Source organism: Lycorma delicatula, chromosome 3 (genome assembly GCF_047948215.1).
Source record: "Lycorma delicatula isolate Av1 chromosome 3, ASM4794821v1, whole genome shotgun sequence".
In the NCBI taxonomy this organism is placed as follows: Eukaryota; Metazoa; Arthropoda; class Insecta; order Hemiptera; family Fulgoridae; genus Lycorma; species Lycorma delicatula.
Window position 1 is genome coordinate 180,391,631 of NC_134457.1, and position 14,065 is coordinate 180,405,695.

The following is a 14,065-nucleotide window of genomic DNA, read 5'->3' on the forward strand; positions in this document are numbered from 1 at the left end:
TTTTCTGACAAATGATATCGGTAAACATGTAACACATAACGATTCGTAATGAATAAGAGTTTACAGTAAAAATGGTTTTTTTGTCAATACGAAAAGCCTTTTGAGTGGTGGGAAGTTTTATAAAACGTAGTTTTCTGAATCTACGTTCACTTATACTAACATATATTACTAATCTGTGATTTATGACACGGGTTTTTCATCATATTTTGCCCAATTTTCAACCGATTTGCTTGAAAGTATTATTTTTAAAATCAGCAAACTATGTTTCATAACAGAAAGCAAAAAAAAAAAAAAAAAATTTCGCTAATAAAAAACGCGGTAGAAATGAGCAAAATAATTCTGCAATTAAATTATCGTAATTTTTTAGGCAATCAGATACCAACATATTTCGCGGATACCAATCAACCGCGGATCATTGTGATGGGAAAAGATTAAAACAAAAGAAACGTTTGATGTATTGACAAACGTGTCTGAACATGATGTACAGGATATGAATCATATAAGTGTTTACTTGATAAGTAAAAGAGAATACTGGATAAGTAAAAGCAAAATGGGAAAACTACTGGCAAATACTTGGACAACTACAAATGTTACAAGTGTTTACTTATAAGTATTAGTAAAAGGTTATTCACTTAGTCTCAAGGGTTTACTTTACTTGACCAGTATTTACTTTAAAGTAAAAAGTATAGTTTATTCACTTCACTAACTTTGTGTTAACATACTTCGTTGGTAATATGGCGTAATGATTTATATAAGGTGAATATTTTTTTAATGGGTTTCTACGACAAACATAACTTAAGGATTATAAGTAAAAATTGTGTCAGTTTTGAATAATTATGTTAATTGCAGTTTCCAATGATTTCATTTATTATTCTAATGAAGATCTCAGCTGTCGTCTTTAACGTTGTAAATTGTATGGTGAATTATTCTATTTATCGTAGTGGCAAACGGCAACTATTTTTCACACTGAGGGCTCAAAAGTACTTTGAGCCCCGAATTTATGAGACAATCTCATTGAAATTAATTCTACTTATAGAAAATTTATTTCAGAATTACAAAGCATTATTTATTTTTTGTGGGGGAGGTAGATTTTTGCCATTATTCGTACGTTGGTAGACCTGGCTCTAATTTCGCTCGGATTATGGCAGAATGTTTACGTTAGTGTCTTAGCGTTTGATTTTAAGCTGATTACGCTGTTCTTGTGAAAATTTAAGGTAATAATTTTTTAAAATTTTTTCTAGTTGAAATAATACATTCTATGAAATATTGTTTATGTTGCTGAAACGCTCTGCTGTAGCTTGTAGCTAATGGACGGTTGGGCACGACTTGTTAAATGTATATTCATTGAAGCAAGTGGTGAATTTCTATTAATTTAAAATACATTATTTTGCCCTAATATTTCGTCTTAAATGTTTTATTTGGATTAGTTAAAAGAAATGACTTTAAATTTCTGGCAAAACTTGTGAAATATGTGGGGTTATATAATAATTTAATTTAATAATATAATTTTTACAATTGTTTCAGGCATTGATTTATTTCGTTCCAGTTTGTGAAAGTTGACAGTTTTTTTATATTAATAATATCTTTGTAATTATATTCTTTTGCCGAAGATTATTTAAATTAATAAAAAAATTAAAGTAGTTTAATTTATTATATTCATTTGTGCTGTATAATTTATGTACAGAATAAATTAATTTTTAGTTAAATAACTATTCTAGAAAGAAGTTTCAGAATTTAATTAATTTAAAGATGTTTTATAAATTGGTAGGTAATTTTGTAGTGTATCATTAGAATGATTTAAAATCCACTTGATTTGAAAATTAATTTTGTAGTGTTGATAGCATTGACAAATTTGTAAATGGATGTATGGATCAGTTTTGTGGCTTATATAAGTTATGAAATTTGTTTGTGGTACTTGCTGAGGTACCAGCTGGGAAATGCTGCTTTTTGTATTTTATATTAACATACTTTGTTGGTACATACTTTATTTTTTTAAATTGGTTTCTATAAATTTTAGAAATTAATTTTTATCAACTTTTTTTATATAAAAACCAAACATAAACTGGACTGACTGTAATCTAGACTTTACTAATGAACAATAAAGTTTTTCAGCATTTAAAAACAATGAATTATTCCAGAAAATCAGACCAGATACTGGAAGCATCGCTGTTGTGTCGATAACATGGTTATTAAAAGTTATGGGTCTTTTTTGTTTATCCCCAAAACAAGTGTTTTTTTTTTACATTACGTTTTACATGTTAGTAGTTGCTCATTTTTAAACATGTTTTATCCCAAGAAATTTTAAATATAATATAAGCAAACCTAACCTACACTTGCTAGTCAAGGTTCCATAGAAATTTATATGAATGAAGAGTGTCATAAAACAGTGTGTGGTACAGTGCCAAAAGTACTTGAAATTTGTGAATTTAGTGATGAAAACAAACAACTTATTTTTTTACATGTTAATTCAGATGTCACTAGTGTTTGTAAGTATCATGAAATAAGATGGATAGGAGAAGTGGTAGATATTAGCCTCAAAAATGACGATGTGCAGGTTCATTTTTCCCACCCAACTTGACCATGTTATTCATTTCAAAAGTCTGAACGAGAGAAACTTCAACAACATAGGGGCTAAATATAAAAAATATATAAATAATGTAAAGTGCAAAGAAGACAAGAAATCCCCTTGGAGCACCTATTTAGTGAGTCAAAATGATATTGCTTTTAACAGGTATTTTGTGATTTTTAGAGGTTATATCTTTTTTATTAGTACAGTACACAAAAAAAAACTATTTTATTTGCCATAAACATCTTCAAAAACACTGCTAGTTGTGCAAATTTTAGATTTTTATCACCAGCCCCATGAGAGTTATTTGAAGCCAAAATTTGAATTTAAAAAAAAAATTGTTTTCAAAAATTCGTAAAAATTTAGGGGTAAGTATATTGCTCTTAATATTATTTATAGGAAAACTACTAACATATACCTACATATAAAAAAATAATTCAAAGTGTGTATGGCATCCCTGTTTCTTGAAAAAATTACCAAAAGTGAAATTTAATTGTTTTTCATGTTCAAATTTATTGGTAATTTTCTCATAGACAGAAGAGAGATAAGTAAATAAACCACTGGACCAATTTTTAACCTTGAGAAAACATGAATAAATTGCTTTTTGTTTCATCCTTCCAGGACCAATAGTTTTTTAGTTATGATTTTTTGTAAACCTTTACAATCACAAAAATAGGTGTGTGTACTGTACAAACAAAAATGGCCGCCACAGGTACACTGCTTAAATAAAAAGTAAAAAAAAAAAAAATAATAGTTTTAAGGTCCTGAAACATGTAGGAAACCAGAGAGCAAGTTTCAATTTTTTTTGAATTGGTTAAGCAACCAGCTTATGTTTTTTGGGACACTTCAAATGGATTGTCCAAAAACCATTGGAGGAAACAGGAAAATAGGCCCAAAGTTGTAATTCAGAGAAAAATTACCATAAGTGTCTCATCTTATCAACTGATTACTAACTGTTTTTCCTCTTTTGTAATTATAAACTGATTTTTTTCTCCCAAAGACTGACATTGATTTCCATTGATGGATACATTAAAAATCAATTTTTAGAAGCTGACCTCTCAGAGATTCTGTTCAATTGCTTGTTTAAGAATAAACATTAATATTCAGCAATTACATTATCATTAGCATACATTACAATTAGAGTACTACTTTTGGTATATCATTAATGAAAATAATAGTAGGCTCATGTTTGATTGTACAGTATTGGTTTTCTTAAGGATGTAATAAAAATGGATGCCATTTTCTCTTGAGTAATTAAAAAGAACTGTGATTAATAATTTGTTTTAATTGTAGATTAGATAATAATAGATATGAATATGATTTAATGATAGCCTATAAAACATTGCTCAGATTTTGTTACCATTAAAAAGCAAAACCAGTACATGAGGTCTTTTTTTCTGTTTGTCTTGAGGTTGTACAAATTGGCAACTGCACTTTAAAATGTCATTATAAAAAATTCTCAACTACAGTAACTAGTGATTGTTTTTCTTTGCATCTAAAAATTAAAAGTTAGGTTTTAAAATAACTTGTTTTGATGAATTTTATGTATTTCTTGTTAAGGGGATTTCAGAATAAGGATCCACCATGCATAGGAGTATAGGTAAAAGGATCCGTATGGATGAACCTCCTCCACCTGAATATGATACAAGTAATCCAATGACGCCAATGGATGGAAGTGCTGCTGATTCACAAGAGCCTTACACACCATATACGCCTTACAGTAATCAACCTTCCACACCTCTTACTAATGCTGGGTATGTATTTGTTTTAAAGGTTTTATTGTACTTATCAGTTATACATATTCCAATGGGTTTTTTGTGCTTGAAAGCAGAAGAATTAGAAAAAAAAAATTAAGTCTACTTTTATTAAGAATACTCATAAACAAAAATAAACATTGTTTTCATATTGAAAATTTCTGAAGGGACATTAAATGAATTTGGATGAATTTATTTAGGATTTGATTCATTTATATGCTTAATGTTTATACTGTAATTAAACAATTATTATTAATCAAGACTCCTATTTGGGAATTAAGTCAATCACTGCCAAAAAACAAATAGTGAAAAAAAAATACAAAAAATGACAAATGGATGTTACTCACAGCAATTTTCTTATAAAAGGTCGTGATTTTTCATAGGCTAAAAAAAATTTTACACTAACTTGATTACTAGTAATACAATTTTTTTATGCATTTTTCTTTATATAAAATATATTTTCACTACCAAATATTCATTAATTGGTATGTTTTTAATATTTCTCATCACGTAAAATGAATTTGCCATTTTTATTCTTCTTTGACAGTAAGGCAACTTATGTTGACTATGAAAATCAGATTATATTTTTGTTTATATTTAGTCAAATGGTGCAGGCTACAGTCACATGTTTTACTATTTTCTCATCAAGAAAAATTAAAACCTCTAATTTTTCTTGTATATTCCGTAAGATTTTGATTTTGCTAGCTATTAGGGTTCAGAAAATACTAGGATGTATCAAAAGGTTATTACGAAAAAACTCTAATAAATTATGCATATAAATGTAATAGAATATGAATTAAAAAAATTATTTAAAAAATAAAATTTAAAATTAGAATTAATTAATATTTATTAATTAACAAAAACAATAATAAAGGTCATTTATATATTATTATTTTTATATTGTGTGCGTTATTTTTATTTTGTGTGTTATTAATTTACACAGTAAAATTATAGTTTAATTATGATGGGCTGGTCTATGATTAGGTAATTTCCAGTTAAATGGAGATAATACACATATGATATTTATTATTAATAAATAATACACATAAATAAAATGTGTTTTTTTTTTTGCCAGATAAATTGACAACTAGAATCTAAAGGTAAATTGGTCCATTTGTTTGTTTATTTATTTTATCTCTATTTATTATATCTATCTCTATCTATTATATATTATAATATATATAGTGATGAAAGTAATGAAAGTTATAGCCTAAATAAATGATATCACAACCACCAAAAAACAGTTTCATTGTTAATGGTGAATAATGACAAACTCCTGAAAAATACTTACAGTGTCTGAAGGTATGTAAAAAAAAACAAAAAACAAGCAAACTACTCAATCATTATGGGCAACATTTATTTAGAGTAACATTTTCTATCCATTATTTTGTAATTGAAGCAGCCCTGTGGTGAATGAACATTGGTAATATTAAAAATATAAATTTTTTATGATTCAGGACAAACTTTTGAGAGATATCTTCACACTAAGTGTTTTTAGGGTTTGTATTATTCACTATTTTTTGATTTCATACTGTTTTTTTCATAAGAAGATTCACTAACATTTTTTTCAGTGAAATTGTTTTTTGGTGGTTTGTTACCTAATTCCATGTCTGAAGAGATAAAAAATGAACTGTGTCATTATATGATTTCAAGTTTACAGAATTAGGGCTGTAGCACTTTGGTCTGAAGCATAATCTTTTTATCAATAAATATTTTATGTTTATCTTCCACAAAATTTAAAATATTTTTCTTGTTTAATAAATATGTGCTATCAATTAAAATTATTTTTTAAGTGATTTATTTAGAGTAATATTCTCAGCCCCTTGTTCAGCCAAATAACCTAAATAATGTATATTTATTGTTAATGCATATTTAAAGTATGTGAATTCAGGTTTTAATTTTTAATATCTGGTTTGTTATGTTATTGTACCTTAACATTTCATTCTTCATCAATCTCCTTCCCGTTAAACATTTTATTAATAGCAGGAACAAGAAAATGTAAGTGTTTATACCTAACAAGGACATGTTTTTTTTTCTAAAGTATAATTAATTTGGTTAAATTAAATTATTTGATATTAATTAAATTTAAGTCATGCAATTATTGATAATGAAAAATAATTTATTGAATAGTTAATGCAATTGAGAGTGTGGTTTGGTAAAAGCCTATGGAAGAATATTAATAAGCCGATTAAGAATATTAATACATCAAGCCAGTTTTCAAAACGGTAAAATTTTAGCATAAGTACCAAAACTTCTTATATTATAGTTTTGATTAAAGTTATTTAATTTATATTAAATATGTAGAAAAAACCAAAAAAAAACTTTTTACTGTTTTATTTTTCTGTTGTGAATGTATCCTTTTATTGGTAGCTGTGAATTTACTTTATGTAATATGGAATAACTTAGTCATTGAGTAGTCATTAATGTCATCATAGTGATTTCTAAAAAATCAATAAAATTCACTGATTTCTTGGGAGTGTTGCAGTGGCCGCTACCTTTCGTCTAGGAAGGTTCTAAGTTTGAATTCTGATCAACCTTGGCAATTGTTATACATTGAAATTTATCAGAAAGTAACTGTAACTGGATGTCAGCCTGTAATTTTTAGAGAAATAATAATTAATTAGGTGGCAACTAATTTTTCAGATCACTTTGCATACGTTTTGTGGAAAATGAAGTAATACTTTGGTGTGTGTTTGTATTTTTTCTGTACAATATTTCTCATTTTCCTATGTGGTTGTGAAATCTTATTTTAGCATTTTTGAACTATATTAATTGTCCTCCTTTATTTTTTTCATTATGTTGTAAATCAGTTTTTTATTGTTCTAGTATTTCTCAGTATTTCTCTCTTGTATCAGCTTATTGTTTCAGTAATATGGTCATGGATTTATATATAATTTAACGTACATTTTATATATATATTTTCATTGTAATTTTATTTTTGTTTTCCACTTAAAGATAGAAGCTACTTAGCCCTGAATTAGGGGTAGTTTTTTGTACTGGTCAAATGGATGAGTCTATGATGAGGATTTTTGCCTGATCTCACTATGTGGTTGATTGTTCCTCTGTCAAGAGTTGGATTTTAGTATAGCATTTTTCTCTTTTACTTGTTACTTGTTCTTTGAGAAATCATGCTGGTTACTAAATTATTGTCATAGCTGTTTGATAATGAGGGATTCAAGCTCTACTGCCAATAGTAATAATTCTTTGTCTAAGGTGTGCATAAAACTTGCAGACAACCCCTAACCATCAGTTACAACATATGTTATAAATTGTTCACAATGTAATGCTTTGTGTGAAAAATAAAATTCACTTTTCTGAATTTGTGAGGGTCCTTAATAAAAATCTTATAGAATGTATGTAAATAAATTAAATTCATACCTTATTAATTGAATTGAGGTTAATTTGTATTTATGTCTTGTTAGTGTGCAAGATGTATGTCTCAGCATTTTTTAATGCTGAAAGTAATAGTAAAGATATGTTAATGAGTCACCAGATATGTGAGTTCAAAAGCCTACAAATTCTTCACATTAATTGGAATTATCTTAACTTAAAATTAAATTAAATCTGTTTATCACAGTTTGTTTGTTGTTTTAATTTTTTTTTTAAACACTATATTTAAAAAAAAATGGATTATGCTATTTTCCTTTGTGCCGCTATTTATTTTATATCTTTCTAATTCCATGTTGTTTGTAACAGTGAGGTTTATGGTAATGAGCAGTATGGTGGAATGCAGAATCAATATGAACAGCAGCAAATGTATGATCAGCAGCAGGTTGCTCAGTATGAATCTCAGCAAGTGCCAACTTATGAATCTGCCCCAGCTAATTATGAACAACCAATGACACCTGTACATATGAGGGGTCGAATGACAAGAGCTAGGCTTAGAAGTAAGCCACCGTCATTGAATGATCTTTAGATAATTATTATGAAATTGTTTATTTAGTTTTAAAAGATTAGTTAGTTATTATAGGTTGTTTAAAGATGTGTTTTAATAGCGGTTTATTATATGCATTTCATTTTAAAAAAATTGCCCAAAAAGGAGTTTGGTGTATTTAGGGTGTATATGTGTTTGTTCCATTGTAGCAGCTCAACAGCTGAACCGATTTAGATGTATGATCTCTTGTTGGAATTCTTATTTTACTGGGAGTGTCATAGGCCATATATATGTAGTAGTAATAATAATGGGCTTCCTGTGGGGACTGTGTATGAGGCTAGAGTGGTAAGGTGATCCTCGCACCTTGTGCGAGGCTAGACTCGCATTGATGCAGTTGATAGACTCGCAGTTGATGATGAATCATCATCATCAACTGGTAACAAACGTGGTGCTGCTTGGGGAGGTGCAGTAGGATGCTCTTATCATATTTCTGTGTACAATCATCCAATTTTCAAAATTCAAACTGGGTATTTGTTGGTAGGTTGAAGACTAACTTTTGCATGCATCAGGTTCATTCTCGATATGGCAGATCACGGTTATACAGAAATGTTTTTATATCTTCACAACCAATCTTCCAATTTTCAAAATTCAAATGGGATATTTGCTAGTGTAATACAAAATCATGATGGAACCAAATCAGAACAAAGGACTGTAATGCATTTAGAGTGTATAAATGTATGTATCTTGATTCAACCATAGCAGCTCAAACAGTGAACCGATACAGATATATGACCCTGCGTTGGAATTCTTATGTTACCGGGAGTGTTATGGCTCTACAAATATATATATATATATATATATACATATATGTTTAATTAAATTTTAAAAAATTGAAGAAAAAATTATATACGTATACTATACATGAAATTGTCATCAATGTTTTTTTTGTAGTCATGTTTTTTAATATTTATTTCTTGTTTTCTTTTTAGTTATTTTTTTCATCACTCAAATAAAAAAATACAGATCCTTCCTATAGGTTGAATCCATTTTTACTTCCTTGTACAAAGTAAAGAAGTATTGCAATCGCGAAAAATTTCAGATTTCAATGGAAATATCCATTTTGACAATCCCTGAATCCATTTTGACTAGTTTCGGTATGACGTCTGTGTGTACATACATATCTTGCATAACTCAAAAATGATTAGCCATAGAATGTTGAAATTTTGTATTTAAGACTGTGGCAGCATCTAGTTGTGCACCTCTCTTTTTGATTGCACTCAACTTTTTCCTGTTTAGCCTCCGGTAATTACCGTTCAGATAATAATTCAGAGGATGATATGTATGAGTGTAAATGAAGTGTAGTCTTGTACATTCTCAGTTCGACCATTCCTGAGATGAGATGTGTGGTTAATTGAAACTCAACCACCAAAGAACTCCGGTATCCACGATCTAGTATACAAATCCGTGTAAAAATAACTGGCTTTACTAGGACTTGAACGCTGGAACTCTCGACTTCCAAATCAGTTGATTTGGGAAGACGCGTTTACCACTAGACCAATCCGGTGGCTTGATTGCATTCAACTGGACCAAAATTGTGTATTCAGTCAAGACATCTAAATAAAACGAGAATTTCAATTTTGAAACATTTGGATGTTGGATTTTTTCTTAACTGCAGTAATAAGCTCTTGTTGATAGATTTTCAACAATGTATCATAAGCGGTACTTATTTTCATTGGTTCCAGAGTTATAGCCAAATAAATTTTAATTAATGAAATATTTGGGTTACAAGGGGAAGGCACAATGATTTGAATCTGACTTCCATTTACATATATTCTTTTTTTAACTTTTTTTTTAATTTAAATATATTGATTTATTAATAATTTATAAGTTCTGATTGTAAAAAAAAAAAAATAAATAATTCAATAATAATTATAAATAATAGTAATAATAATAATAATACAAAAAAAAAAATCAGAAGTTATTAGTGAAATAAAATTTTATGTACTTTTCATTTTAATTAAAAAGCTTTACAGGCAGTGGTTAATAATTATTAATAAATCAATATATTTAAATTAAAAAAAAAAAAGTTAAAAAAAAGTGATTTTGAACCGATGTGTGCATGGTTATGGGTCCGACATATTCTCACTTTCACCACATATTTACTTGAGCGACATGAAACAGTATTAATATGAAATGCTAACAAAATTTTTGGCCATATTTTGGTAGATAATTGACTATTGCTTGTTAGTATTTTGTGAAGAAGACACATAAACAGTTTACCATTTACACCCGCAATATGGTTCAAATCAGTGTTCTGAAGCCCGTGCCTTCCTCTTGTTAGCTACAGTAATATGGATCAGCCTTTTATTGATCAACTTTTTATAGAAAAAGATCACTATAGTTATTTTCTATAGACTTATAAATAATTTGCTTATGAAAAACAATTTTTTTTTTTTTTAAACACTAAGCATGATCTTAGTGTATTAGAATAATTTTTTCAGGTAAGATTGTTGAATTAATAATTGTATAAATATTTGATGTTAATAAAAACTAATATTTTAGCAACTGTGTTACTGTCCACTTTATTAAAGAAGTGGAGGATCGTATCTCACTTTCAAATGAAATAAGTTTAAATGAAGTGTAGCAGAAAATGCGTATATGCAATATAATAGGCGTACAAGGAAGTGAAGTGTCCACGTCAGATGTTTAATTTAATGAGAAGGGAAGACGTATTTCTTCAAGTGGTTGCACTTTTACTGTCAAGTTCTCTTAATCTGATAGACTAATATGAGTTGTAATGTAGTTAAATATTAAATAGTTTAATAAGAATAGTTCATGTTGTTAAAGTTGATGACTATACACTTTTAAAAATGTTCACCTTGGTGAATCTACAGCAGTTGGAAATATTATTATGCATATGACAGTGAGTGTTCATTATGTATGTTTCATTATGCTGTTTATACTGGAACTGTTAAGCTTGCTTAATTTCCTTTTACTATGTAGTGCCCAATGTAGTTATAATTGTTTTTGCTGCTAATGATAAGTATAAAACGATAAAACAATGGTACAAATCTTCGTGCAGGTCCAATCTCACTCTCTCTCTCTATATATATATATAAAATCAATTTATTTAAATTAAATTTTTTGTAGTCCATATCCCCTCTGTACGTAAAATTTAGCTAATTAAATAATATAAACTTACTCAGCCACCCCACAAAGTATGGAATTAAAAAAGAACATTCTTACCTTATTTTTTCCAAATTAGATTGCTTTTGAAAGCGCTTTTATATGGAAAAAAATTGTAAATTGATTATACTGCTAACATAGTTTTTGTTTCCTAACATGTGATACATGTTTTTCATCTGTTTTGTGATGTGTTAACGAATATGAACTTAGAATTTGAACCCACCATTTTTGAAAAATTTTTAATTTTTAATTAAAGGATTTTTTTAATTTTCCGATGTGTAGTATTTTAAACTCCTATATTATATTTTGTTAGCTCATTGTTTATTGTTTAACTGTGTTAATTTGTAAGCTATAAATAAACAATACTAGACAAAGAATTAAATCGTATAGTCACCCATTATGACATCATATCTAATTCTGACGCATATCTAATTAATCATGTCTGTGCAGGTCAAAATATATATATGAAAACACATCTGTGTTGTTTGTATTAAGCACTGGATTACTAAGTCTTCCGTGAAGACTTAGCCATTTGGTGTACCTATAGTTTGGCATGAACCAAAGGATCATGTAACCGATTGTTACTTTTGTTTAACAAGTGTGTCTGGAATTTTTAAAAAATCTAAACATTTTGTAAAATATTGTTTATTGCAATCTGCAGTCAGGGCTGTACCTCACAATGAAATTCCAGGTTAGAAATTCCAGTTCCTTAGCCACCTATGAATGTATGTTTCAAAAGCAGCGATGAAGAATCAGGCAGTACTGAAGAAGACAAGACAACAATGATTTTGATTTTGAATTATCTTCCAATAAGCCACATCTTATCACAAGGTGATGACTTGGTTTGGGATTTAAATTTATCAAAAAATCAAGCTGAACTCTTAGGATTAAGACTGCAAGGTTGGAATTTACTTTAAAAAAATACAAAAGTTTCAGGGTTTCGAAGCCAACAAAAAGATCTTTCTCAGTATTTTATTGATGAAAATAATTTGGTTTATTGCATAAATAATGATGAGCTTATGTTGCACGTAGGTCAAGTTCATAAACCTGAGGACTGGTGCCTTTCATAGATTCGTTCAAGTATAGTTTAAAAGTGGTTCTACTATACAACGGTAACAAATATCTAAGTATTTAAACCTGCACATAAAACTAACAACCACATAATAAAATATTTAAAAAGCAATAATAATACTGATTCATGTAACTTATGTGGCATTTATAAGATAAAGTGTAATGATTGTGAGGACATTTATATGGGTAAAACCAATAGATCTTTTAAAGTAAGATTTTTGAACATTTTAGGCATTATAAAAATAAAAAATTGGGTTCTCTAATGTTGCTGATCACCACATTAATAATAAACATTCTATTTTAGATATTAATACTAATTTAGAAATATTGGAAATTAAGAAAGGATATTTATATATATATATATATATATATAAGCCAGGATTTAACTTGATAAATTAACAAACATAATTTGAGGAGGACACACTTATAAAAGCTGAAATAGACGTCAGCACTTTATGTAATAGTACAGTACTATAGTATTGGCTGGCTGTATACATGTAGTGTTTTTTTTTTAAATTGTCATATATTTATCATTTTAATTTTTTAATATTTTTAACTTTGCATTTTAATTTTTTATATTTTATTTTTATGTTTAATATGTAAATTTATACAAAGTATTTTACAAAAAAATATCTACAACTGAAGATGTGGGTTATCGTGAAAGTACTTTTGTAGAAATCATATGAAAAAATAAGATGAATGTCATTTTATTTTATTTATTTCCTATACTTAGGTTGATCATGTTGAATCATATATATATTATTAAATTTATTAATTTATCCTCTTAGATGATGGTGATAACTTTTGTACTAATGGTTTCAGGATTAGTTCATTATTGAGTTTATAATCTTCATTGTACAAATCTCACTTTCATTCTAATGCATTAAATCATGTATAAAATTTAAAAAAAAATTGATTATTACAAAATTCCATAAGTGCAACAATTCATCAGTAAAATAAATGTTGAAAATCTTTTCACCGTTCTACTGTTGATAACATTATAAAACTAATTAAGTTACTAACCGAAACATACTTTTATCTTAGATTAACTTTTAACTTCTGTTCACTTATCAATTTTTTGCTGTTATTATTTTTAAAATTCTCAGAGGGTGTAATCTCCAAAAATGAACTATTTTTAGATATTGTTGTTATATGTTTAAGTGATGTTTGATACTGATTTTTATTTAACAGATTTAACTCAAGGAACAACTCAGTCACAACCAGCTCCTGTTCAAGCATCAACACCTAACAAAAAAGTTGCTGTTGAAGAGAAACAGAAAAGAAGGCCATATATTAGGAAGCATTATTCAGAACATTTGTCTGAAGATGAAGCTTGTCTTTATATTATTATAAAGAATGGAAAATCTGCTTTACCTGTAAATTCTATTTCTTTGTTTCTTTTCTTCTTTTTTTAAATTCCATTTTAACGTGTTTTCACAGAGCAACCATAAACCATTAATTGAAACTATGGAGTATGACCAGACAGTTCTATTTTTGAATAATAAAGGGTGTATAAAAAAAGAGTATCGGGTTATAAAGCTATTTAATATCTTTTTACTTTGTCTTATAGTAATGAATCACAAATAAAATGAAAGAGTAATTCATACAGTTTTT

At 27.9% G+C, this 14,065-nt stretch overlaps 1 protein-coding gene across 3 annotated transcripts in view; it reads left to right on the forward strand.

Moving 5' to 3' along the window:
• The first annotated feature begins 1,112 nt into the window (after positions 1-1,112).
• Positions 1,113-14,065, forward strand: part of SA1 (stromal antigen) — a 138,626-nt gene continuing 125,673 nt past the window's right edge. For all 3 annotated transcript variants that reach the window (XM_075361127.1, XM_075361129.1, XM_075361128.1), the window contains exons 1-4: positions 1,113-1,214; positions 4,127-4,320; positions 8,017-8,207; positions 13,643-13,827. In XM_075361127.1, the coding sequence (XP_075217242.1) occupies positions 4,151-4,320; positions 8,017-8,207; positions 13,643-13,827 (546 nt within the window). In that variant the 5' untranslated portion in view covers positions 1,113-1,214; positions 4,127-4,150. The remainder of the gene's footprint in view (positions 1,215-4,126; positions 4,321-8,016; positions 8,208-13,642; positions 13,828-14,065) is intronic.